Source organism: Vespula vulgaris, chromosome 23 (genome assembly GCF_905475345.1).
Source record: "Vespula vulgaris chromosome 23, iyVesVulg1.1, whole genome shotgun sequence".
NCBI lineage: Eukaryota > Metazoa > Arthropoda > Insecta > Hymenoptera > Vespidae > Vespula > Vespula vulgaris.
Window position 1 is genome coordinate 2,289,944 of NC_066608.1, and position 27,376 is coordinate 2,317,319.

A 27,376-nucleotide genomic window follows, 5' to 3' on the forward strand; every position below is an offset into this window, starting at 1 on the left:
ATGATGTAATTATCGAGTAATTCTAATTTCTATTATTTGAACATTTGTTTATTAATAGATAAACTGAATTTTGAGGTTATTTATTTCAAAGTATATCTCTGCATATACAAATAACGCTTCAGTTTATATACATACATTCAAATATAAATAACGATGATTAGTACTATATAATGTTTTAACAAATTTTATTATCAAAATAGTAAACAATGAATGAAGATCTCGTAAAACGAGTTAAAAACACATTAAAATCAGAATCATATTCTATGAATGAAATATGGTTAAGAGATTGTATAGAATATTTTACTTCAGAAAATGATACTGTAAGTAATGGTAATATAATGTTTTAAATCTTTTTTTTTTGTTTTCTTCTAATTTAATGTGAATTTTAAAGTTTGTTAATTTATTTATTCAGATAAATAAAATCATAATAATAGTGAACATTTTTTAACATTATGATCATCATACAAGTTTATATTTCATTTTATGGTTATGTTTCACTGTAGATAGTATATAATGAAATATTAAAATTTGTGAGAACACAATGGCAATTAAGTGATTTACGTGAGATTAATAATGATAATGGATGTTTACCAAGAAATCTTAATCAACAAATATGTACAGTGTTACCTGGAACTTATATCCTTCAGGTATATTAATCAAAATTTTATATATAGAATTACTTTATATATATATATATATATGTATGTGTGTGTGTGTCATTTATTTTATTTTCTAATATTAATATAGATGAACACAATGTATGACATATCAACTTCAAAATATAAGCAGTTAGAACAGATTCGTAATGTTTCAAACGTTAACATAGAAGCAACAGAAAATAATAAACCTCAGATGTGGGAGCCTAAAACAAAGAGGATGCTTCTATTACATCTAACAGATGGTATTCAAGATATTAGTGCTATAGAATATAAAACTATTTCATCCCTACATGTAATATATTTTTGTAAATATGATTTTATTATAGATACTATAATATATTTTAGTTTTAAATAATTATATTTATTTATAAAGATTAATATTACAATTCAATAGGATACATTATTACCTGGATATAAAGTAATGATTATCGGTCCTATAAAATGCAGAAGAGGTATTATTTTATTAGAAGAAGGTAAATTTAGAGAAATTGGTGGAGAAGTAGAAAGTTTATCCATCACTAATGCATTAGAAAATGTGTTAGCTCGAGCTTTGTAAGTTTTTCAAATAGTAATTTATGGAAATGTATTATTTATATTGATAATTTTTTGCATTTGAATATTATAGAAACTTTGCAGAAAATCCAGATCCTTATAACGATAAAAACCAAGAGATTCATAATAAGAAATCACCTATTACAAATGATTTTTTTGAAGATGATTTTGAAGTAAATTTGGAGGAAGTTACGCGAATTGAACAACTAAGTCAGGAGACAGATAGTGTACAAAATATAGACAACACATCACATACTATAAATATACAAAATAATTTATCTAGTACAAGAAACATTAAACAACAAAATTTTGTTCATCCAAAAAATACAGTTAACAAAAATGAAGAGAACAATATGATTGAAATTGTTGATATGGATGATGAGTTATTAGAAATGATGGATGAAGATCAATTTATTGCATCTACCTCATCTACATCTAGTAATAATGGAAATACAGATAGAGAAAAAAAGAATTTAGTAAAACCTTTTCGAGTTTTACCTAAAGAAGATAATGGTAATAGTATGGGAGATGATATAGTAGTAGTAAAAGATAAATACAACACATTGAAATGCTCAACTGGAAAAAAAAGTAATAAAGAACAATCTGATACGTATTTTCCAGAGGATGATTTTGATTTTGATGATATTAACATGTTAGAAGTACTAGAAAAGAATGATACACTATCAAAAAAAAAAGAACTTGATATAAAAAGAAATGATCAACCAACTAGATCATTCTCACAGAATATTCCAGATTCAAAACATTCCACAACAGATTCCACAAAAAACAAAAATTCTTTTGAAACATCAAAACTTAAGACAAGTAGCATCAGTAGTAATGCAACATCATCTAGAGCTCAAGTTGATCAGAAAATAGAAATTGGAATTAAAAGATCCGCAGTACGACTTAATATGAATATTTTCAATAAATATTAATATGCAATAGTATATAAAAATATTTATATAATATCTATATTGTAGGCATTGATATCACCACCAACTGTTAATTCATCAAAAATACGTTGTATCAAAGAAACATCAAATCAAGAAAAAGGTGTACAAAAAATCTCGGACTTTATGAAAACAAAAAATGTACAAGAAGAAATACCAGTGAAAATTTGTGATTTCATTTGTGACATAATTGAAGAAACGGTAAAAGAAATAACGTTTAAAACTGTTCGGGGACAGTTTACTACATTTGGAAAATTATCTAGAAAAAATTCTTATTGGCAATTAGAAGGAACAATTTCTGATAAAACTGCAGCTATAGATGTTTCTGTTGCTTCCGAGGTATATTACATATATTTAGAAGCAAAATTTTAATATATTTACATTAGTATATTTTTATATATATATATATTTTTTCAGATTATAGAAAGATTTCTTGGGTTTAGCGTTAAAGAATTTTCCCAAAAAAGAAAACTCGCAAAAATCAATAGTGATATAGAACATGAATTAAGAATGGTAAATTTAAGATATGTTAATGATATTTTGTCACGCATATTGTTTATTATATATTTTATCTATATAGATATATATCTTAATAATATTTTAGGCTTGTCGTAATGCAGAACAAAAATTGAAACAATTAGATGCTTTATTAGAATTGGAATTAAAGCCAGATCAAAAAGCAAAAGTTGTAAATATTAGGTCATTAACTGATCAACAAAAGGAATTAATTGATAAAAGACTGAAGGCACTAAAGATATAGAAAATTCTATTTCAAGTATTATTTAACAAAAAATGTGCTTTATATAGTCATTATATCCTAATTTTTATATAGTATTATAACAAGCTTTTTACATTTTTTCTTATTACAGATAAATCATAGTTGAGTTTATTAAAAAAATGATAACATTTTAATTGCATTACAATCTACGATTTTATTTTTTTATGTTTTAATTATTTATTTTTGTTAAATAAATAAATAAACTGTTTAGAGAGAGAATGAGTGAAAGAGTAATATACTCCTTATTGCTTTAAATATTGGCCCATGTAAGAAAGCCAAGATGCTCCAATTTAAAACTCGAAAGAGAGAAAATTAAAGGGAGCAGTGTGCATTCATTTTCAAGTTTTTTCTTTTCTTTTCTTTTCTTTTTTTTTTTTAAATCTTCTGTAATGGTTGTGCACTCTCGTGAATACCACACCCTGATTATGTGAAAGCGACGGGCATTGTGCTACGGTACAGGGCAATCACACCTTGCTCTTCAATGGCGTAGAATCTAAATTCAAGTTTGAGCAACGAAAACAATAAAATTATTTTTTTTTTCTTCTTTTTTTTTTATTTCATTTTACGAATCTAAAAAAAGGCTAAATTAAAAATTTTTATGCTCTCAATTAATCAATTTTTTTTTTATATATTTTCATTGTTTATTATAAATGTACTTAATTATTTATCATTGTATTTTATACAAAAGCTTTTTTATTACTATAAAAATGCGCTTGCGCTTGACGCAAATCAGGTTCAAACGATATTATTGAACTACATTAAATCTAATTAAGTTCTAATTTACGTTATTACGTTATAAGTAGTATCGTGTATGGAATTAAAAAAGAAGTGGCACGTAATAGATAATGATTGACTTAATTGTTGAACTTATTTAAACACATTATAATGTGAATAATATATATGTAACAAATTACGTATTTTAGGTATATATGAGTTAAAAATATTTTTTAAAAATAACATCTTTCATATATACATATACACACATACATACAATTATTTATTGATTATTTTCGTATGTTTTTATATTCGACTTACGTAAAGAAAGAAATTATTGAAAATTGACTGAGTTATTTTTACGTATCTTTATGAGGTTTTCTAAAAAAAAAATAAAAAAAAAATAAAAAAAAAGTTTCTAAATTATATAAATTAAGAAAAACTCTAAAAGCTTATTTATATACTTGATATGTGAAAATTAGAAGTATTTCAAATAATCAAAATCTACTTAAACTATTCACAGCATCGTTTCTGTACTCGAAGCACAAATTTTCATTTTGCCAAATAAATAAAATACACATCAGATTCGTAATATTACGATATGTTATACAGCCTCTCATGCATCATTATCATCATCATCTCCTATGCATTCTCCTTGTAAAAATTAAATGACACAGAGAAAAACTAAATTCGCTTATTTAGATCCTAAAAGAGCGAATAATATAGTACATTCGTCAACGTACAGTCTTTACAAAGAAAAACAACTATTATGGCAAAGATTAAAAAATAGGTACATACAGTTTATCAATTTCATTATCCATAATATAAAAATATTTATACTTGTGTTTCGCTACCACTATGATACTTTCTATGTTTCCTATGTTTCTTATGACTTCTATGACTACTAGACGACGAATTACTAACGATTTGATGTTGATGTAGAAGTGAATGCTGCGGTGGAGCCAAATGGCCGAGATGATGAATTTGATGTGGCGTTGGACTTGTAGAACCCGGATTGAAACAATGTACTACGGGTACAGGTACTCCATGAGGATGACACTTGTGAGGTGGTTGTTTGCAAGGTGGTAAACGTCTCCAAACGTTCATTAAATTAGGCCACCAAATCCAAGCAGCTGTAACTATGCCACTTCCTAAAGAAGCTACTAATCGAAGAACGAAAAACTGAACGAGAGGTTTCGACGGTACTCTGGGTGAACTCGATGGTTCTGGTGCTCTGAGCCATCTTTCACGACCCCACCATTCGTAAAAGGTTGTACTGGTTAAACAAAACATTGTCACTGCATAAAATGTAGCAAAGAGACCGACTCTAGTTAACAAAATTTTATGTCTCCTATGTATTTCACCCGGTGACTTTGACGAATCTCTTTGTCTGATCAATGGATTGGGATGTTGTTGTTGTTGTAGTTGTTGTTGTTGTTGTTGATGTTGTTGTTGTTGAAGTGCGTTTACAACGGAGCTTGGTGTGACCAATGGCCTTGGTAATAAAAGAGACGTTATACCGACAAGAAGGAACGTTGTACCCAGACATAGATAAACGAATTGTGGTATTAATACGAGAACCAAAAGAGATCGGGCATTTTGTTGTCCTACGAAGCAACTTCCTGAAACATAGATGCGAACGAACAAATAATTTGTTGTTTTATATTATCCATGAATGAAATATGTGTTATCGTGAAATTAGAATAATGGTAAGTAAACCTGAGCATTTTATTGCACTCCCTACTCTCTCATTTCACATCTCTTTATGAAACAATTATTTGAAAAACGTAGAAAAGAAAAAAACATATTTTGTCATATTAAAAAGAAGTACAAATAAATAAACTATTTGTGTTTTTATATTCGACAACTTTCTTTTTTATCCACGAACGAAATACTTCACAACGAAATCAGAATCGCAAATAAGCGTTTTTTTTTTTTCTATCCTATTTCAGACATAGAACTTCTTTTTTCTTGATCTTCTTTTTTTAAACGGAATATACCAAATTTTTAATGTTGTACTTATGTATAATGTTTTGATATTCACCCAATGATGCACCATATTATATCGTTATTATCATAAAAGAAAAATCGTAAATTTATAAATAAGAAATAATAAGAAATAACAATAACGATAAAAGAAAAAGAAAAAGAAAAAAAAAACAATTATTTTCTTCATCTAATTATAATTCGTTCGTGATATTTTCTCGAATGTATCGAACGTGAGAGCGTGTCTGTTGGACGGCTAGGACAAGTAATGCCAGCGTAGATCTTTATCTTGTTCACGATGCTCCTCCTCATTATCGCGAGACGGCTGTCCGAGAAAGAGAGAAAGATTCACGATTCACGATTATTCACCCTTCTCAACCGGTCGAGATCGAAAGTAAGTTTCTCACCTCTCGAGACGAGAACTCACTTAATATATCAGTAAACGCGTTTATCTCTTGGCACTTCGTTATTACATTTATCTTCAACAATGATAGATACTTATGTATGTATGTAAATGTGTGTGTATGTCATGTCGTATGTATATTACGTAGTGATACTGTAAAAGATGTAACGGACACAAAATAACGGTACTGAATCTCTTATCTGACACTTATTTTTTCGGCAAGTTTATCTGGTTAGTAGTGTAGGATGCTTCTCTTCTGAAAAATCACCCTTCTCTTTCTCTCTCTCTCTCTCTTTCTTTTTCTTTCTCTTTTTCTCTCACGATCTTTCCATCTTCGTTTCTTTCATCGTACGGAATGCGAAAGATTTAGAGTCCCTTGTTAAAATAAAAATTCCTTTGGCATTCCACGTCCCTGACCAGAGTTAAATATTTCTTAGACTTGAAAAATGATGATGATGATGATGATGATGATGATGATGATGATGATGATGATGATGATGATGATGATGATGATGATGATGATGACGACGAATAAATTTATGAATGCAAAAGAATGTACATATTTCACGTACGATTTTATTATATCATTAGCTGTGCTATTTTTTCTAGCTCTCTTTTTTCCCTTTCTTATTATTTTTCATTTCTTTATCATTCCATTAGAGTTCACGATTATGATGGATAATGATGTTATTGTTGATGATAACGATAGCGATGATGATGATGAATGAACTCGTGAATGCAAAATAATGTACATATCTTACGTACGATTTTATTATATCATTTGCTACGTTCTCCTTCCCTCTTTTTTTAATTTTATTTTATTATCTTTTTTTAATCGTTCTATTAAAATCCAGGATTACGACGGACGGTATACTTTGAATGTTTCATTGTTATCAATCGTGAGAGAATTTTCGATTGGAAATATAAGGAGAAGAAGATTCGTCAGATATATATTTTCTCGAGGGTAAGCCAAGGCAAGGCTCGTTCGTCGATAGACAGGCTCGATAAATTGGCCTTTAAACGTCGCTCGCTATCTTCGAAGAACAATCTCGTTTGCGAGGCACGAGCGGTGGTCAACGAGATCGTACTTCGAGAAGAGCCAAGAGAACATGCGTATGTATTCCTTCTCTCTCTCTCTCTCTCTCTCTCTCTTTCTCTCTCTCTCTCTCTCTCTCTCTCTCTCTCTCTCTCTCTCTCTTTTTCATACATATACACATACATTCTACTAACTCATTCTTATATGTATTTACATATATAAACGTTTCCTTAGTAGTACCTACTCTCACGTTTTTATCAGACTCGATTCATCTAAATTGCTTTTTTATTATACTATAGCAAAGTTTTGATCTTCGTGTAATTATACATTGAATTTAAAAAATAATTATTAAGTTTTACTCGACGTTATGATTATAATAATATGATAATTAATTATTAGTATTATTATCATTATCATTACTATTATTACTATTATTATTATTATTATTATTATTATTATTATTATTATTATTTAATTTGTATTGTTAAATAGAAGAATAAGTATGTATCCATTGATATATGTATGTATTAAGTAGATATTGTATGGCGAAACTAAACACCATCGTCTTTGCTAGTAGGTAAGAGATAAAAATGGAGTCGAAGTAGCTTTTGATCTTAGCGGAGGACAGTGAAAAGTTGCAGAGCGGGTCCAAAGGTATTTGCATTGAATGTCGCCTCTCCTACCGGGGAGAGAGAAAGAGGAGCCCTCGCTAACCGCAACCGATTTCACGTTGCCTTGCCTCGAAGTCTCTCCTCTCGTTGTGCATGAACACAAAACAATCTTATATAGATTTCGAGCATTCGATTGTAAATTATTTATTTATTTATTTATTTCAATTTTGTTAAGAAACACAAAGAAAGTTGCAAGCGTTTGTTTCTTCTTTTTTAATTCACAAGTCTTTTTCTTTTTTCTTTTCTTTTCTTTCGATGTTTTCTTCATCGCGCAAAATATCGTTCATACAAGTTCGTCAACATGGCGGATTAACGTCGTACAGATTTATATAATAACTCGATTATACGTTATTTACGTGATTAATGATTAAGAAAGAAAAGTTGAAAATTATCTAATTTTTATTTTCTTCCTTCTTTCATTTTCCTCGATCGTAAAATCTATATTGAGACCATCGTGTTCAATATCTTAGAGTATGAAGAACGAATTTGGAAATTTCGAGCGTATACGAATTACTTAATTATTCAAATCTGATCTAAATTGGTATTTTCTATTTTCGATTGTAAAATCGAATTATGACGTATAGATATTTATTGATACTCGTTTTTGATACTCGTCCGTTATGTTTCTTATGGGATAAGAAACTTAGATAAATTTACAAATATTTTCGAGTTCATATCGAATCTTAAAGCATGTCGGATTTGGTTACGTAGCGACACGTTCACGTGGGTTCATAAGATTCATAGAGAGATCGAGAAAGTTATAAGAAACGTGGGCGGATGTGTACTACTTCATCGTAGTTCAAAGTACGATTGAAAGAACCAGTCACGCTTGGATTCACCTAAATCGGAACGTACGAAAGCAAGTATATAAAAGATAACTTTTTTACATATTAATATTCTTATACGAGAAAATATCATACCGAAATATATATTTGTAACTTACCCGTTAGCTCATCGGCATCGACATCCCTAGTGACCAAAACAGCGATCGTATGAGCAGCTGGAAGTCCCCATGCTGCAACCGCTCCCACGGTTGAGAATCCCTGCTGTAGACCGAAACTATCCTCCTTGCAATTACCTGCTGTTCGCGACCATTTTCTCGCGACTATGCACCACCATGCACAGACGATGACCCACCTTTGTAAAGAATATAAATTATTATTTTATATCCAAGATTAACGTCGGTCGTTAAGTTTACATCGATTCGTCGGTTTAGAATACTCTTATTATTTCTTTTGATTTATATGCTACGTAGCAATAATAATTATTAATAAGTACTATATATATATATATATATATAAATTATTTATAAATAACGTATTACCATACACTAAGCTAATTCTAAATACATGTTACAAAAGCAACGTTACATGATTAATAATAAAATATATGAGAACCATTGATTTAGTGCCCAGAGGAACAATGATCGATCCATGGTTCGAGCCATGTAAGATCGAACAAGTTCGTATTGGAGGTAGGTGCGTGTCTTTATACATTCGTTGATCGTTCACAAGCAGGTGGGACTCTCTCAATCCAAGACTGTTTTCGTTGCACGCTTCTTCACCCTTTTCTCTTGGACTCCTTTCTCTTCTCTTCTCTCTCTCTCTTTCTCTCGACACATCGACGGTAGAAAACCAATTGCGGTTACGAGATAACCCTAACGCCAAGCATCGTTTGCCTCTCCTCTCCTCTCTTTTCTTTTCTTTTCTTTTCTTTTTTTCTCAACCAGTTTCGTTTGAGACGGACCTTTCAAAGAGTCGTACCAAGAACGTCGACTAATTAATCACGCGAGATGCTTTGACGAGATCGAAAATCAGTGAACGGGTCAAACGAGACGCAAATACTTTTACCAGTCTTCTTTCTTCCCTGTTCTCCCCTTCCACTTATTTCCACCCCACTCCCGAACCACCACCCCTAACTCTCTATGTTCACCTTCTCCAGACTATAATATTCTCCCTTTGCTCGTTTATTCTTGCCTCTTACAACGACCTTCCTGTTCTTCTTCACACTCTTGGTGAGATTATTTAAGATTCTCTCTTCACCTCGTTTCAACGAGATCGTCGAACGCTTCTCTCTTTCTCTCTCTCTCTCTCTTGATCGACCGACCGATCGATCAATCGTTTTTAAATTTATCTTTTGTGGATCGACTTCCGATGAATGATCGATCGGTTTACTGCAATATACCAAAGTTTGTCGATCGAAAATTTTAATTAAGAGATATATTTGCGATGAGAAGTAATTTCTTTTTTTTTTATATGATAAAAACTTGAAGATTAGATCTTCTGGATTTAGAATTTTTTTTAATACTATATACAGGTGTATATGTGTGTGTGTAGATCTTATAAATACAATCGTGCTAGTTATAAATAATACGACATATATAAGTAATTAACTACGCGCTTATTTATAAAACTCGTCGAATGAAAGTAGTCATGATTAAAATATCAGTTCGGCGCTTTCACAAATATTAGATTAAAATAGTTGGATTAGATATCTTGTTCTTTTCTTTTTTTTTTTAATTTTTTACGATTAACCTTGCATTTAATAGATATATAAAACAAAAAAAGAACAAAATTGAATATTTTGTTAATGAATATTTCCTATCGAAAGCAAAGAAAGAAAGAGAGAGAAAGAGAAAGAGAGATATTATTAAAGGATCTACGAGAAAAGAGAAGGATCAGGTTCGATTTATCTTTGAAAGCCGTAAGGATACCTCGGGTGGAAGGAGACTAATTAAATGTGATTGATCGCTGTTCGACGGTCTCAGGATGTAATTACGTACGCACATACATACACAACTACGTCCAGAAATTCGTGCCGGAGCAGGTAGAAACGTCGCTCGTAAATCATCCACGAACATCTCGCAGATGTCCGTCGGATAAGAGGAAAAGTATTTTTTTTTCTCTCTCTCCCCTTCTCTGTCTTTCATTTTTTCGTTAAAAAAAAAAAAAAGAAAGAAAGAGAAAAAAATAAATAAAATGAAAGCGAACAATCGAAGTGTTCGTTGACGGTAAGATTGCTGCCCGCAGGAAAGAAACGTCGTTGTTAAGAAAAAAAAATTAAATAACTCGATTATACACGTTATTCCGGTTTTAATAAATTAAAAAGAAAACATTTAATTATCTTTAAAATCTCTCCAAGCGTTTATCTAACTATATTTTCCATAAATTTTTTTCTAAAATATAATGAGTATATATATATATATATATATATATATATATATATATATATATATATGTATCTTTTTTAATACTTTCTATATAGGCATCTTACAGAAATACGAGGAACATTTTTTTCCAGATTTTTTCCTTTCCTTACGTATCCTCCAAAAGTACGATTTATAATTGGTATCATTACGAATTTACATATCCATATCATTTAAAATTAATTACAATTTGTAATCTCAATCATCTTGGACAATTAATATATAAAATTTATTATAACATGTAATTTGTATCTTTCTCTAATCAAAAAAAAAAAAACAATAAAATAAATAAATAAAGAAATAAATTACAAAACGTGTAATATATCGGAGCATGAAATAGTCACGATACATTTATGGCGAGGGTATGAAAAGAAGAGGAAGAAGAAAAAAAAAAGAAAGAAAAAGAAACAAAAATTAAAACAAGAAGGGGGAAAAAAAAGAGAAAAATCAGAGTAACCATATTACTGGAGGAAGTTTGAAGGTCAAGTAGGCGTGTATCCTGAGAGTGAGTGAGTGAGTGAGTGAGTGAAGGAATGAAAGAGAGAAAGAGAGGAGTTCCGCGATCTCGCGCATAGCCCGCGGCTTATAGCCGTGTCGAGCTCCTCTGTATATCGTCTTGTATATCATCCAGAGTCTGTAAAACAAACATACGGTAATTTGCCGATAATTATTGCTTGACCACACCCCCCTTTCTACCCGTCCCCACCGCAATTTCTCGTCTACGTAATTTCCTTTCCCTGGAATAATTGAGGAGAGGGCCGGTTTATCGATCGGGTTATTGGTCGAGTTATTGCATGAGATCGACGGCTATCTTTGAACCAAGCAACACGAGAACGTATCCAATGAACAGCCAAGGGAAAGGCTCAAATATCGGTACGCCTACCTACGTCCTATGGAATCTTTTCGAACGCTCTCTGGATAATGATTAATTATACGTTAGGTTTGATACTTGATCGATCCAAAGTTACAATGCAGAGATTCATCAAGATTCTTTCTTTCTTTCTTTCTTTCTTTCTGTCTATCTATCTCTCTTATTGACTTTTACAGAATGAACAATTTTTACGAACTTGTCTTCGCGTCAAACATCTGTAATTTTGTATAATAATATCTAGCTAACCAGCCTGATCATTATTGGTTACAATGTCCTATGAAACGTCGTATTAATCATATTCGAAGTTGTTGTTATTATTATTGTTGTGCTTGATCGTGGATCAATGGAGAAATTCATTTGGATTCTCGTCGAACTTTTTTTTTTTATGATAAAAAGATACTACGCGAACTTGTCTACGTGTAACAGCTGTTATTTCATAGAATAATATCTAGTTAACCAGCCTGATCATTATTGGTTACGGTGTCCTATGAAACGTCGTATTAATCATATTCGAAATTGTTGTTATTATCGTTGTGCTTGATCGTGGATCAATGGAGAAATTCATTTGGATTCTCGTTGAATTCTTTTTATGATAAAAAAGTTCATGCGAACATGTCTGTCTGTCTGTCTGTTTGTCTGTCTGTCTATCTGTCATATCTATTATTTTCATGTAATAATAATTAACCATGATGACTATCATTGTCATGAGAAATATCTTATTAATGATACTCGAAGTTATGCTTGATTCTTTGATTCTGAATTGGTTCGAAGATTCAATAAAATTAATCTGAGTAATAAAAAATAAATCTAAATTTTTCTTTTTTTGAGATTTATCGATTAAGTTACATACATATAATGAATAATTATTAATAATATTAATCCTTATAAGAAATATCTTGTTAATGATTTCTAAAGTTTGTTATTATTTTTAATAACAACGATACTTTTTTATAAAATCATCATTTCATTCTGAAGTTTCAAGTTTCAAGATAAATTTCAAGATCAAAGCTAATGTGATCGTATATTTTAGTGACGAAATCTAACAAAATATAGTCAATGTTTGTTCAAAGTCAGAAACGCATTAATACTGCGAAAACTTTCATAATTTACCATGTACCTACATCATGTGAACGTCCAGGAAACCGAGAGTCAACCTTCTGGTTTCTCGAGTGTTTGCTCGTCCTTATTTATAGAAACCAAACGAACGGTAGCCACGTGCATACGATGTTTTTCAGAATCCTTAGTTTGCAGTCTACGACACGACTTACATTTTCCTTGAATTTTATTATTACATAAAAAATATTAATTTTTATTAAAAAAAAAAACAAAAATAAATAAATAAATAAATATATGTATATAATATTCTTATTTTTTTATAAGTACATATATTATATTATATGTATATATCATGTATATTCGTGTATATATATATCAGAAAAAAAATATATCTACCTAAATAATTTGATTAATAATAAAAAGAAAAAAGAAAGAAAACAAAACGGATTCATTCTATATTTATCGTAAAAAAAAAAGAAAAGAAAAAAAAAGACGAGATAAATTTATTTTAGCATTTGTTCGACACGAGAGCGAATAAAAAGGATAAAGTTTTTTCGAATATTTGAAAAGTGCCCGGGCCGCTTAAGTGCGCGCCGGGGATGCTTAGCGAGCTGCGCATGCGCGCTAAAAGAAGAAGCGCGTGCGTCGCGGCCCAGATCCATTCATCAGCGAGATTCGTCGAACAAGTTTTTGCTTTTCCTCCAACAGAGAACACAGTACGCGGAAGAAAGTTAGCAAGTGTGTGGAACAACGATACGACGAACACGAGAAAAGTGACTTTTGTCGCGCGACCACGGTTGTCTCGGTGTCTCCTTTTCTTTTCTTTTTTTTTTCTACCAATCCCTTAGAATCTCACCCTATTTCTTTCTTTCTTTCTTTCTCTTTTCTTCTCTACTCTGCTCTACTCTTCTCTCTTTCTCTCTTTTTTTTTTTCTACATAGCCGAGTTAATGGAGTTATAACATAATTTGACCAGAATTCAAGCTCGTTATACGTCTTACAAAAAATTTATCACATCTATCAGGAATAAGCAAATAATTGCTTGCAATATAAAAATCAACAAATTAAGCAAAATTTCTGTTATATCGTCGTAATAGTTATGTAAAATTGTGAATCTAAGAATTTTTATTAGAAATTTAATATCTCGTTAAAAAAAAATACCGTTTGATTCTACAAAAATATTTCTAACGATTCGATTATTGCTGAAATTGATCAGTTAATGAAGTTAGTATGTAATTTGACTAGAATCCAGATTCGTTATTATTTATAAGAAAAAAAAAAATCGATTAAGTATCTCTATTAGAAATAAGTAAATAATTATTTTCAGAAAGAGAAAAAAGAAGGAAACAAATTTCCATTCTATATATATCAACTCAATAATTTTCAACACGGTTGAGTTAATGGAGTTAGAAAATAATTTGGCAAGAATCCAAACTCGTTCTGTCCGAACAAAAAATCCATCATACTTACTATAAATAAGTAAATAATCGCTTGAAATATAAAAAAAAAAAAAAGAACGAAATTCCTATTCTATGGACCTAATCGTAAAATTCTGATTATAAAAATCCTATTTTATAAAACAAAAAAAGTTGTATGATTAAGAACAAAGCTTTGACTTACAGTGTCAAAAGTTTCTAAATGATTTCAAAATTCAATTACTCTTTCTCCCGACTCTTTAGACAAGTTTTTTTGCTCAGATTATAAAAAAGTTTCTATAGAAAACTTATATAAAAAAAAAAGAAAAAAGAAAGGGGAAAAGGGGACAAAAAAAAGAAAGAAAAACAAATTAGGTTAAGAAGGTCTCAAGAATAGTAGTAATTGACTATTAATATAACCTAGGAACTTTTGACCGACCCTGTTAAATATTTATGAATGAATTCACAATATTCGTAAATTTCAAAGGGATGTTGAAAAAAAAAAAGAGAGAAAAGGAAAAAGAAAAGAAGAAAAAAAAAAGAAATGTTATTCGAAAACTGGTTCCCCGGGTTGAATACACTTATGTACACGAGGCATGTCTTACGCGTTCGCACGCGAAGAAAATATGCGGTTGTGCATATGTTAAGATAAGAAATTATACTTCTTTGGGAAGAAGCTCCTTAAGGGGTAGGGCGTAGCCCAATCGTAAGGCAAACGAGAGAGGTAACAACGTGGAACTGCCAAGAGGCAAAAGATGGAAATCCTTTATTTTTTTTTTCTCTTTCTCTTTTATCGTAGTAGTAGTAGTAGTAGTAGTAGTAGTAGTAGTAGTAATAGTAATAGCAATAGTATTCATAGTAGAAGTCATTGTCGTTGTCGTTGTCGTTGTCGTGAGGAACACATACGAGAAAATACACAAACGATCGAGCTGCCACGTCGAAGTCGTTTCGTGCGGACCAGTTTTCAAGTCGAAGTTCCAACATGGGCCGATGAATTTTACGACTTGACTCTAAGTGCGGCACAGCTTCGCGCGATTCATTTCCACAAAGCTCGGCGAAGGAAACCGTACCTCTCGAGAACGCCATACTAACGCTAGAATTTCGAAGCAAAATACCGGAGCGTACTCTCGCCGAGAAGATTCGATTTTACGAGCCTTCGTGCCGACCGAACAGATTTCTTTCCGCCTCTCTTTTTTCTTTTTCTCTTTATTCTCATTTTTATCTTTATTTTTATTTTTACTTTAGTCCGAAATATGTGTTTCTGTAAAACGAAACGGTGGATTTCTTATCGGCGAATAAAACTATCGTCCAACTTGAGATTTTAACACAAAGTTAGGATACAAATTTTGAAAGATAATTAGAAATATTTGTATATATAAATAAATAAATATATATATATATATATTATTCGAACGAGTTCAGCAAGATAGCGATCAAACGCGAGAAATGAATAATTTAGATTATTTAGAAAAGAAAAAGGTGGATGATATATGTGTGGAATTCCATGGAATATATATATGTATATATATACACATATAAAAAAAAGAAAAAAGAAAGAAGAAAAATAAAAAGGAAAGTCTAAAAAAATGCAACGACTTTGTAGCGAGCAATGATCCTCAGGGAGAATCCGTCGTCGACGTCGTCGTCGTCGTACACGGCCTGCCGCGAGGTATATAATCAACGAGATGAGATGAAAGGGGCACTAGTCGCATCGTGTTTGTTTTGTTAGTTAACGAGTTGTTAACTCGTCCTTCTCCTCGCGAACCTTCCGTTGGCCCATCCATCCACTTTTCGAACTAAACTAAGACTCCTGAGATATTGCAGGATCCACTTAGCGGTTCGAAAGAAATCTAACTGAAACTTTCTACAAAAGAAAGAAAGAGAAAGATGAATAGATAGATAGATAAGAATGCTAGTTCATTTGTAACTTTACCAATCAGCATTATCGTGTCATTCATAAATATTTCTATTCCTACGCTAACAAGATCAAATCATCGGGAATGCGTTAAAAGTGAAACTAACGAAACATGTTTAAGAAATATCGTCTATTTTTTCAAAGAAAACTTAAACTGGAAATTATACTTGAGCGAACTTAATGATTTGAATGGAATTCACTTGTAACTTTTCAGCATTACCATGTCATTCATAAATATTTCTATTCTTAGGATAAGAAGATTAGATCATTGTGAATGGGCAATGTGTTAGAAATGGAAGTAACGAAGCGTGTTCCGACGAAGATTATCTATTCTTCGAAAAAAACAAACTGGAGATTATGCAGGGTCAACTTAATAATTTGAAAGAGATCTAATCGAAGTTTCTGAAGATAAAAAAAGTCAATTCACTTTCAATCTTGCGAATAAGCAGATCAATATCATCTACTATTTCGATTTAAACAAAACAAAAAAAAAAGAAAAAGAAAGATTAGAAGCCTTGCGAAAAGATGATAATGCATTTAGAAGCGTAAAGAACAAAAGACATTAGGAACAAAAATCCCGTTACATTTCAACTGAAAACTGTAACTCGAGATCTTATAAGATCCGTACTTAATGGTTTGAAAAGGATCTAACTGAAGTCTCTAAAAAGAAAAAAAAAGTAAAAGTGAAGATAAAGATAATGATAAAGATACAAGAAAACAGGTCTACCTTTTCGAACCAGTACCAATATCGATACCACCCACACTATTACCCCATTTGAGAACAATTTCTGATTTCTACGAAAAAAGATATGATCTCTTAAAAGGGAAGGCAATGTTTTAAATAACAAAGCGGACGTTATTGATCGGTATCAGGGACATCGACTTTCCAAGCAGAACTACGACAGAAAATCTTGAAGATTCTAACTTTAATGGTCTTAAAAGAAAAGAAAAAAAAAAGAATAAAAAAAGGAAGGAAGGAAAAAAGAAGAAGAAGAAGAATCAACCTGAAGTTTCTACGATGCAATAAGGGGGTGAAAGAAACGAAAGAGAAAAAAAAATAAAATAGAAGGATAAAGAAAAAGGGAAACGAGAGGAGATAAGAGATTACCAAGAGAAAAGAGTACACCTTTAACCTTCCGAACCCTTAGCACCTACTACTACTAGTACACAAAAATCTCCCCCGACCATAATTATTTCTATTCTGACGAGAAAAAGGTTAGCTGCTCCGAATGAAAAGGCAATCGTGTTTAGGAAGATACGTGTGGGTAGAACGATGAGAACGAAGGATAGAGTATACATTGGTGTGGTGTCTGGTACGATCAGCCATAAGATCGGGACCATGAGTTTGGCTCGTTATCGAGAACAGGTAAAGGGAGAGCCTGAGCTTGAAGAGGCTGCGCGCTCGTTGTAGGACCCCTTATCTCGGATAAATTATCGAGGAATTCTCGGATCCGGATCCTCTTAAGCCCGTCTACCGATGAGAAAGAGAGGGAGAGAGAGCTTAAGGGACAAAGCCTGCAGGCGGGAGGGACGCTAGGTAGGTAGGTAGGTAGGTAGGTAGGTAGGTAGGTAGGTAGATAGGTAGATAGGTAGGTAGGTAGGTAAACGAACGAACAAGCAAGCAAGTAAGCAGGCAAACGAACGAAGGAACAGACGAACATAGTAGGTAGGTAGGAGGGAACTCGGACAGCAGGTTCGAGTCGCGATGGAGCACCGGGGAGCAGAGATGATGGATCAGCTCTCTCTCGGACCCGTCCTCTTCCACGACTTTATCCTTTTTTCCTTGTTCCTGAGACGCCCATGAAGACGCCGAAGAACCTGGTGGAGGAGTACCGAGAGATACACGAGAGAAGAAGACTACGCTGTGAGAGAAACCGAAAAAGAAGAAATGGTAGAATGGTGAGAGGGCGAGGAAGAGGTTTTGACGGGGTGAGGGACCAGGGAGAAAGGTGAGGGGTGAGAAGGGAAAGGCACAAAGGGCGACACTGCCGGTCTACCTCGGCATCGTAGGTACTCACGTCTCGAAACATCCAACTTTTGGACCCTTCGTCGTCGCACCGTTCCTCATTGGCGTAGAAACTTAGCACTTATTGATTTTTCTCTTTCATTTCTTATTATTCCTTTTATCATTCGGAAATTGGATTTTAATGAAATGGGAAGTTATGATATAAATACAATCGTAACGAGAGTCGAGATATATTAATGTTTTACATTAAAACTAGTATTACTTGTTTTAACGTCCCTTCTTTAACGAGGAGGTGATTCATAAAAAAAAAAAAAAGAATTAAGAAAATAACAGAAAAGAAATGAAAAAAGAAAAAAAGAAAGAAAGAAAGAAAGAAAGAGGCAGGGGAAAAAAGTAATCCATGCCTTTCTCATGCCAGTGAACGACCCTGAGCGTGAAACTCTCTTACATACGTAGACTCTCGATCGTACCTTTGGATACGAACTACATATATAAGGTATATACGTATATATTTTATATATATATATATATATATATATATATATATATGCACGAGTAGTATAGATGGGTTCCATCGTGGAAGGCAATGGGCCAGTGCACCGAAGTACATAGTGTACAGCCATAATTTACATCGAAAGAGCCGATAAATATCGCGCCCTACGGACACGAAGCCACGAACCACATCCCATGGACTCAATAGCACTTCTATGCATTGTCCCGCCTTCTCTCTCCTACTCTTTCTACTTCTTCTCTTCCTTCCTTTTCCTTCGTTCTTCCCTACACAGTTTCCCCTTCTCTAAACCACCCTCCCTTCCTCCACCCTCCATCCCTCTCTCCAATCTTTCCACGCGTACACTACACACACGCGTTAGACTAACCATGTACACAACCCATCACACACGCTTATACTCATGGCACCATTCTTCTTAGCCCTCCTTCAGACCTTTCCTTCACTCCCTTCCTCCCTCATCCCTTCTCCGTTCTTTCTTTCATCTCTTTTTTTCCATTCTTCCTCACTTCACAGCCGGTATTCTCGAATTCCGCCATATGTAAATCACCCGGCAACAATTGCCGAATTCAAAATTAGGATCAAGGGTAAGCAAAGTGTATATATATATATATATATATATATATATATATGCGTGTGTGTATATGTGTAGTTATGCACAAAAGGGCCGTTCGTTAAGGCAGACTTTTCGGATCGTTTGATCGGCTTCCTACCGACCGCTTTGAAAACTTCCCGTCTCTGATTCAATGATCTCGCATAATTGTTTTTTCCTTTTTTATTATTATATATGTATATATGTATATACATACTTATGTATATGAAAATTATCCAAATGTATTTTAACATGCACGTAGGTAGAGGAACAATCGTATGTTTCGATAGAGAGCGTAGTACTATATAACAGTAATTTAATTTACTTTTTAAAGTCCGATCAAAATTCCTATTGGATTATACTCAGTGCTCGTATAATAATCTTATCATTCTCTCCTTTAACTTCCATTATAATGTATACACACACACACGTAATTAAATCAAACGTTTAAAGATCACGTTTTACGTTTGAGAAAGAACGTTTGAGAGAATCTCAAGAAATTTTTAACGAGACACGGTTTCAACGTTAAACCGAGAGGCGGAAATGCTTTCGAGAGGTTTTTACACGGTCACCCGTTATATCCAGTAAGACGAGACTCACAGTATAAACGGGACGAGATGAGACGAGATGGGAGTTGGAGGCTCGTTAGCGGCACGAGGGGAGTCAACACTGTTGCCAGATTGTTATCCCTTCTTTCCCTTTACCACCAATCTTGAACGTTCCTCACACTCTTACATGCCAAGTGTGCAACACCAGCATACATAAACTCTGCGGAAGAGTCCAAGCCCTTTTCCAAATGCACACACACCCTTTTTCTACTGATTTTTGTAGCTTCGACGATCTTATTACCAGGAAGTAAATCTCTCTCTTTCTCTTTCTTTCTTTCTTTCTTACTCTTTCTCTCCCCCATCTCACTGACACTTTTTCTTTTTCTTTTTTTCTTGTCTTCGAGCAGGTTCGTATTTACGAAGAGGGGAACCTTTCATTCATTCGAGTTAGTGGGTATCCAATGCCCAAGATTCTACACGAAGAAATCTCCCTTCAGGAATTTTTCTACCGATGTAAAATAATATGTACATGTCATCCGACCCGACTTTGTCACGTCATTCTTCAATTTGTTACAGTTCTTTATAGTTTTTTCTTTTTTATATATATATATATGTGTGTAGGTATACAGAATATCACAGCGTAAGAGTAAACTCACCATACGATAGCAGCATTCCCAAAATAATATAACAAGAGAAAGATAACAGCGCAATAAGGATTAGCTAATCCATCCTGGGTCAGATATTGTTGTTGATGTTGAGATATAACCACTTGATCTTGGGGATGTAACGGAATTGCAGGGGTACAAGCTACGGTCAATCTGCCAGCAGCTAATCGAATCACGTAACCTACTGCAACGATCCCATGACAAACGGCGAGACATGTAATTGCTTTCTCTGTAAATAAGAGATATCTTCAATTAGATTAGAAAGATTAGATTATCTTTAATGGAGACATCTTGCAAAGAATCTTATTCTTAATTAATACAAATGTGTGTGTGTGTGTAAATGTATTCTCGTATCCCAGTTATATACATATTTACCCCCTTATCAAAGTATGAATAAATAAATAATAAATTTCTTTTTTTTTCTTTTTCTTTCTCTTTCTTTTAGAAAGAAATTTAACAACATTTTTTAATAGAATTTTGTAATAAAATTTCTTCAACCTTCTTACCAGCTGTACTCATAACAGTAGATTGTTTTCTTGGCTTCAACAATGATAAGATCGCAATAGTGACGGAAATCAGGCAAACCGTAGCAAATGCTGCCATCCAAGCTTCCGTAGCTTTCTTATCCTTTTGCGACCAAAGTATATCTGCATCGCAAGCTGCTGCGCATCTTCCAGAACGATTTAGAAACACGTATAAGCCAGACTTGGCGTACCACGAACAGCCCCAAGGTCCACCACCGGCACCGACTGCCTACAAAGAAAATCTGTACTTGTAGAATCGTAGTGTTGTTTTGTCTTTTTTTTTTTTATCTATCAACGAAATTATCATTTATTTATTTGGAAAAAAAAAAAAGAGAAATATCATATAGTATGACCATTGAAAAATTGGAAGCATTTAGAAGAGTATATTTGCGAAGAAAAAAATAGTCATTTGTGAAACATTTTTCACTGATAATACTTACAAAAATTCATTCAATATTTCCAAATAGAATAATACAAAATTGAAAAAGAAAAAGAACAAAAAATATTTTTATAAAACTTATTCTTGTTTTATATCATTCAGTCTTTCAATGATCACTCTTTTACTATCTTCTACAAAGGTTTCTTATAATTAATATCTCGTGTTAGAGTTCATGTTTAAACTCAAAATTACCTGGATAGGATTAGCAGGACCTGGTTCACCTGGTCCTTCCATACACATATGTTGATGATTGTTCACCGGTGGAAATTTGGAACAATTTAAAGCTGCTGGCCAAGGAAAACCAAAACCTTGAAGAACTGGAAAGCATCTAGCTCTAACTTGTTCGCATAAACCTCTGCAAGGACCGATCGGTGATGGTACCTTTTCTGTACACATTGGTGCGTATACCGAGCAAAGGAATAAATGAAGTTGAGCACTGTAACCATCGATATATAATATTTTATAAATCATACTTCGTTTGATTATTAATTATATTATAATCTTCAAAAAGAAAAATTACTAAACCTAAAAACAAAATACTGAGTTCAGTTTGCATACAAGAAAAGAATTAAAAAACTAAAAAAAAAAAAAAAAGACAAAATTTTTTAAAATACTATAAACCAAAGAAAATCTTTTTCTCGTATCGTTTTACAAATTCATAAAGGTACATATCATCCCCTCGCTATTCTGATTATTTTATCTTTCAGCTGCTCGCACTGGTTACATATTAAACTTGCTTATCTTCAAAATGTGCCCCCTTCTGCGAGGACTTTTAAGCTTTCTATATATATCTCTACTTTATACTTCTTATATTCAAATGTATATGTGTGTGTGTGTGTTCGAGATAGTACTGTATAACTTAGAGATATAGCTATCTATATTTTATATATATATTTGTAGATTTAGATTTTTAAAATAAACGAAATAGATTTTTTAATACATTGTTGAGATTACATGCTCGTGTGTATAAATGCTACAATTTATATAATCACGATATCGTTTGCTATGTTTAGATTAACGTTAGACCGTGTTTGATTAATTTTGATATATTATTAATTTTATGGAATTTTTAATAATCGTTTAACAATATAATTTTAATTTAATTATACGAATACAGCCGGTTAAACCAATTACTTTTTGTATATAATGGCCGGTCAACAATGTGTGTTGAGATAAACGAAATTGTTTGGGTCAGTGATTCTCAAATTCACGTGCTCTTTGAAAACGTATACGTAATTAATATACTCTTTCTATGGATACATAAAATTATAATTATACTATAGTATAACAATGAGAATAAAATAACAAAATAAATATATAGATACATCATTTTTTTTTTTTAATGTATATACGTTATTATGGTGTATCCTCAAAAGTTTCGATTTTTTAGATTTAAAATTTGAAGATAAATCGAAAAGATAAAAAATAACAAAAAAGAAAAGAAAAGAAAAGAAAAGGAAAAGAAAAAGAAAGAAAGTAATGAGCAAAAAATAAATAAAAAATATATGCTGACTATTTTTAAACATTCCATCAATATTTTTAATAAACATTTACTATTTATAAAAAAAAGAAATACCAATACGTGATATAACTGATGCAAATCCAACATTTAATTATTTACACTTACAGCTTTATGTTATATTATAATTACATCGACGAGTTATTTTACAAAACACATCATTAATAAATAAATAAATAAATAAATAAATAAAAGAGAGAAAAGAACAAGTAACCAAACAAAACAAATGTAAATAAAATAAAAACGTATTATAGTGTTATCAGAAGTCATATATTATAATAATCATTATATTTGTATAGTATTATTAGAAATGATTAAATATTAGAGTTTGAGAAACACTGTTCTCACCTGCATCCGTACTGAATCAACGGGCTAAACGTTTGTAGGGTGAAGTCGGCGTCTCCTTGAATCTCGTGGCCCACCAAATTCGGCATGGCGGTCACGTTGTAACCCAAACCACGACACATTTCTATCCTTATGGGCTCGCACGCACCACGAACGTGTTGCATCCTTTGCAAGAATATCAATAACAAGAACCACCACATTTTTCTCTAATCAAGTTTTTTTTTTTCTCTACAAAAATACTTTTTACTATGGACAACTTCGTATCTTCTCTCTCTCTCTCTCTCTCTCTCTCTCTCTCTCTCTCTCTCTTCGTTTTGTTTTTTCTTTTTTATAATTTCACGACATTTTCGTTGGTCATAAAAGAATAATAAAATAAAAAAATAAAAAAAAAAAAGAGAGAGGGAAAGATAGAACGGCCACTTTTATCCGTTCAATTTTCCTTGGACTCGGTTTTATCTTTTTTTTTTCTTGTTTTTTATTTTTTATTTTTTTTTTTAACGATTCGTCGGCATGCTGTCTCACGTCTTTTTGTTTACATTCACCGATCCGAGGCGCCTTCGTCTGATGATTTTTCTTACCCGCCACCCTTTCCACACTCTTTTCTACCGCGTATTTTCGTTTACATTTCCGTTTATAATTCTAACACTGTACATACGTGCCAACGTTAAAAAAAAAAGAAATAGGATTTCTTTGGAAATCGAAAAAATCTCGAATACGAAATACGTTACAACGATCACTCTCGAAATTTTCAAACGAACAATTCAATTGAACAATTCCTACTGAACAAATATAATATTTTCTTGATTTCTTCTTTTTTACATTCTACGTGTTTATAAAAAATCGTCGATGAATTGTTGAGAAATTAATCACACATTCTCGTGTAAATCGTCCTTTATTTTCGCCATTAATTTTATCGACGATTTATCGATATATACGCATATCGATCGTTTCTTCATAAGTTCACTGTAAATTCTTTGACATAACTATTCAAAAAAGAAAAAAAAAATCACTGAATCGTTTAAAAGAAACGATAAACAATGCGAGTTTGTGAACAAAACGAATTCGTGAAAAGCGCGTGTCAATTTTAATGAAGTCACGGAGAAAAACAACCACTCTCTACCGGGGTTCTCGTAATACTGACTTTCGTTATCCTGCCAAGGAGCGTCGCTACGATCGCCAGTGGCGGCATCTGTTTACTTCCCCCCTCTTCACGAACTTCATCTTTGTCACCCCACTCTAATGCCACGTGCCGTGACGATGCAACTGATAAAATCGTATAAAAAAACTTGATTTTCAAAAAAAAATTTCTATGTAACGTGTTCCTGATCTTGAAAATTTCTTTAAAAGAAAAAAACATTTAATATAAAAATTTTTATAAAAACGATTGAAACCAGTAGCAATCATTTTATCTCATTGACAAATCCAAATCTATATTTCAAAATCAATTGAAACAAACAACATTAATAATCCATCTTTGTTCGTATCTTTACATTTTTCTTTTATGTCGTAGTAAGAACAGATGAAATAAAAAAAAAAAAAGAAAGAAAGAAAGAAAAAAAGAAAATAAAATAAACGAATAAATGAAAAATGATAAAATGATTCTTTGAACGGGTCGTTATTATTTAGACGACAATAAATGATAATAAATTACAAAAAGCAGAGAAAGAAAGAAAGAAAGAAAGAAAGAAAGAAAGAAAGAAAGAAAGAAAGAAAAAAGAAAGGGAAGAAGGAAATGGAAATAAAAATAGAGAAAAAAAAGGTTACAGAAAAATAGAGAGAAAGAGAGAAAGAAAAAGAGAAAGAAAGAAAGACAGACAGAGAGAAAGAGAGAGAGAGATGGTTGCTGGTCGAAGTATAATAAATGCTCGAGGCACTGTGGCATATACACGGCAGACAGAAAAGAGAGAGAGAGAGAGAAAAGATGCAGTAACAGAGAGTAAGAGAAACGAAAAAGACGATGAGAGAAGACGAGATGGAGAAAGAGGCACCGGAGCGCGAAGCCCAATTATACGAAGAAAATACAGCCCCATAAAGCCAACCTTAACCGCCGCCAAACACTGGGATATGATAATGAGAGAGCAGCCTGGGTTGCTTCTCCTCACGACCCTCCTAAAGTCCTTTCTGCTGGTCCAAGAAAGTCTTCCAAGTGTAGGAGCTTCCGAAACGAGGAGAAGAACTCCCTCCTATCCAGTAGAGAAATCTTTCGTAACTCGTTTCATCGGAGGCAACGTGAAAAATTCCATGTGCCTGTCTCTTCAACTCTTCTTCTTCTTCTTTTTTACCCTCTTATTCTTCCAATAACAACAATGTATTCAATATATTTCTTCTTTTCTTTTTCTTTTTTTTTCTTTTCTTTTTCTTTTCTTTTTCTTTTCTTTTCTTTTCTTTTTTTTCGTCGTCCTTTCCACGTCTTTCAAAAAAATCGAATTTCTTAATACTTCGCGATTCCTATGGGATTTGTTATTATGGTAATTTTATTGGATATATATATTTTTTTTTTATATTTAATGTTTACGAAGAAGGTAAGTATGCAAGGTACTGTTGCAATATGGATTCTTAAATATGTAGATCTATTTTGATCGATCGTTTTCATTGTCGTTTTTATATTCCTTCTCTTCAAGATTCATTATTCGATTCGGTAAATATTTTTTATAGTAAATGTTTAAGTGGAAGTGGAGTCTCGTTGTTAAGAAAAGTAATGTTTAGAAAAGTAAATCTTGATCAGTGTCATCTATTACTACGTTTATATATTGGATCGGTGATAATTTTCTTATTATTTTTGGCATCATGTTTTTACGAGTTCGTGCTTTTTTTAATCTATAAATTTCCTCTCTCTCACGTTCATCTAATTCGGAGGCGATGTATGTTAAAATAGTATGTAATCGTGGTATTATAATGTAACGAAGTGCATTAACACGGCAATTGGTCGCTTTTAAATGTTCCTCCAATATTATAAAACTAGATTGTAAGGATGCTAATTTAATTAAAAGCTTTAGTGCTTTTCGATAATTATTTTTCACCTTCATCACCTATCAATATAAACAAATATATATATATATTTATATGTATGTAAGATTTAATATTATATTAATTTATTGATTAAATAATTATTAATAATATAATAATTCAATAATTAAATTAATATTAATTTAATATTATATGTTATATAAATAAAATATCAATTTATTAAATAAAATTATATTTACGTTTATATAAAATATAAATTATATAAATTGATATTTTTTCGTAAAATTTAATATTATGTGTGTATGTGTGTGTGCGCGCGCGCGCGCGTGTGTGTGATATTTATATACACACACACACACACATATATGTTATACAAAGTTATATATTTCTCTTTTTTTTATTTATAAAAAAATAAAGATAATAATTTAATACCTGTTGTCTTCCTCTAGCTAAACCAGTATAAAGAAAAGGATCTAAACCTTCCTCATAATATTCATAAGTTTCAATATTAACACCCATGATAATTTCTTTTCGTTTTAATGTTTTAATTGTAGCTTTATTTACTGATTCCAATATTAAATGATTTATATTACCAGTTATATAATTAACTTCGGCTAAAGAAAATGAAGCTTCCCCCATAACCTCTGTTAGTGAAGACTTCTTTTCGAATAATTCAAATAATACCTCTTTAAACTGAATCAACAAAGTATCAGATTTTTTTTTTAAAAGCATATAACTTTTTTCCGCCGAATTCAAACGATTTCTAATTATAGTTTGTGATCCATTAGTAGCAAAAATTCGTGTTCCCTCAATCATATTTGTTTCTAATGAATGTTATTATAATTTTTATTACTCACTTTTTCAAATTGTCAAATAACAAGGTTTGCTTATCTGTTTTTACCAATATTTTAAACGAATTAGAATTTATTTTTTCTATACTTATTATATTTGACATTATTATATTTCCTATACTGCGTCTTTTTTTTTCTATTATTATTATAATCTCTCATTGGTCCAAAAAGATTAAGGCTGTTTATTATGTATTACTTTTGAAGAATGTGACTTAAGCGACAGATGTGGACAAAATATGAAC

At 31.8% G+C, this 27,376-nt stretch overlaps 3 protein-coding genes across 9 annotated transcripts; 1 reads left to right on the forward strand and 2 right to left on the reverse strand.

Annotated features, from left to right (window-relative positions):
* Nucleotides 1–63: 63 nt before the first annotated feature.
* On the forward strand, nt 64–5,371 carry LOC127071823 (recQ-mediated genome instability protein 1-like). 5 transcript variants are annotated; one of them, XR_007785238.1, is made up of 9 exons: nt 64–320; nt 504–647; nt 748–951; nt 1,054–1,211; nt 1,285–2,110; nt 2,192–2,500; nt 2,579–2,674; nt 2,766–4,443; nt 4,562–5,371. XR_007785238.1 is itself a non-coding variant. In XM_051011545.1 (8 exons), exons 1-8 carry the CDS (start codon nt 207–209, stop codon nt 2,919–2,921), a joined length of 2,007 nt encoding a protein of 668 aa, XP_050867502.1. In that variant the 5' UTR covers nt 64–206; the 3' UTR covers nt 2,922–5,371. The 5 variants fall into 5 exon arrangements, 3 of the variants coding, with proteins under 3 accessions (XP_050867502.1, XP_050867503.1, XP_050867504.1); XR_007785239.1 differs by having other exon boundaries at nt 4,596–5,371; XM_051011545.1 differs by having other exon boundaries at nt 2,766–5,371.
* On the reverse strand, nt 4,223–27,298 carry LOC127071824 (frizzled-4). 3 transcript variants are annotated; one of them, XM_051011550.1, is made up of 8 exons: nt 26,716–27,297; nt 25,356–26,345; nt 23,320–23,481; nt 21,645–21,888; nt 20,996–21,242; nt 20,481–20,718; nt 8,693–8,886; nt 4,223–5,275 (listed from the first exon to the last, which is right to left on the reverse strand). In XM_051011550.1, exons 3-8 carry the CDS (start codon nt 23,478–23,480, stop codon nt 4,488–4,490), a joined length of 1,872 nt encoding a protein of 623 aa, XP_050867507.1. In that variant the 5' UTR covers nt 23,481; nt 25,356–26,345; nt 26,716–27,297; the 3' UTR covers nt 4,223–4,487. The 3 variants fall into 3 exon arrangements, with proteins under 3 accessions (XP_050867507.1, XP_050867506.1, XP_050867505.1); XM_051011549.1 differs by having other exon boundaries at nt 23,320–26,345; nt 27,141–27,298; XM_051011548.1 differs by having other exon boundaries at nt 23,320–26,345; nt 26,716–27,298.
* Nucleotides 26,019–26,802, reverse strand: LOC127071913 (V-type proton ATPase subunit D-like). The gene is made up of 2 exons (XM_051011725.1): nt 26,716–26,802; nt 26,019–26,345 (listed from the first exon to the last, which is right to left on the reverse strand). Exons 1-2 carry the CDS (start codon nt 26,800–26,802, stop codon nt 26,019–26,021), a joined length of 414 nt encoding a protein of 137 aa, XP_050867682.1.
* Nucleotides 27,299–27,376: the final 78 nt, after the last annotated feature.

Excerpts from the sequence above, each read along its gene's own strand:
- LOC127071823 (XM_051011545.1), top strand. The coding sequence starts at position 207 with ATGAATGAAGATCTCGTAAAACGAGTTAAAAACACATTAAAATCAGAA. Across the intron at positions 952-1,053 it reads AAACTATTTCATCCCTACAT|GATACATTATTACCTGGATA; the intron begins GTAATATATTTT and ends ACAATTCAATAG. Across the intron at positions 2,675-2,765 it reads TAGAACATGAATTAAGAATG|GCTTGTCGTAATGCAGAACA; the intron begins GTAAATTTAAGA and ends ATAATATTTTAG.
- LOC127071824 (XM_051011549.1), bottom strand. The coding sequence starts at position 23,516 with ATGTGGTGGTTCTTGTTATTGATATTCTTGCAAAGGATGCAACACGTT. Across the intron at positions 21,889-23,319 it reads TTGATTCAGTACGGATGCAG|TGCTCAACTTCATTTATTCC; the intron begins GTGAGAACAGTG and ends CGATGGTTACAG. Across the intron at positions 21,243-21,644 it reads GTCCTGCTAATCCTATCCAG|GCAGTCGGTGCCGGTGGTGG; the intron begins GTAATTTTGAGT and ends TTTTCTTTGTAG.
- LOC127071913 (XM_051011725.1), bottom strand. The coding sequence starts at position 26,802 with ATGGGTGTTAATATTGAAACTTATGAATATTATGAGGAAGGTTTAGAT. Across the intron at positions 26,346-26,715 it reads TAGCTAGAGGAAGACAACAG|GTGATGAAGGTGAAAAATAA; the intron begins GTATTAAATTAT and ends TTATATTGATAG.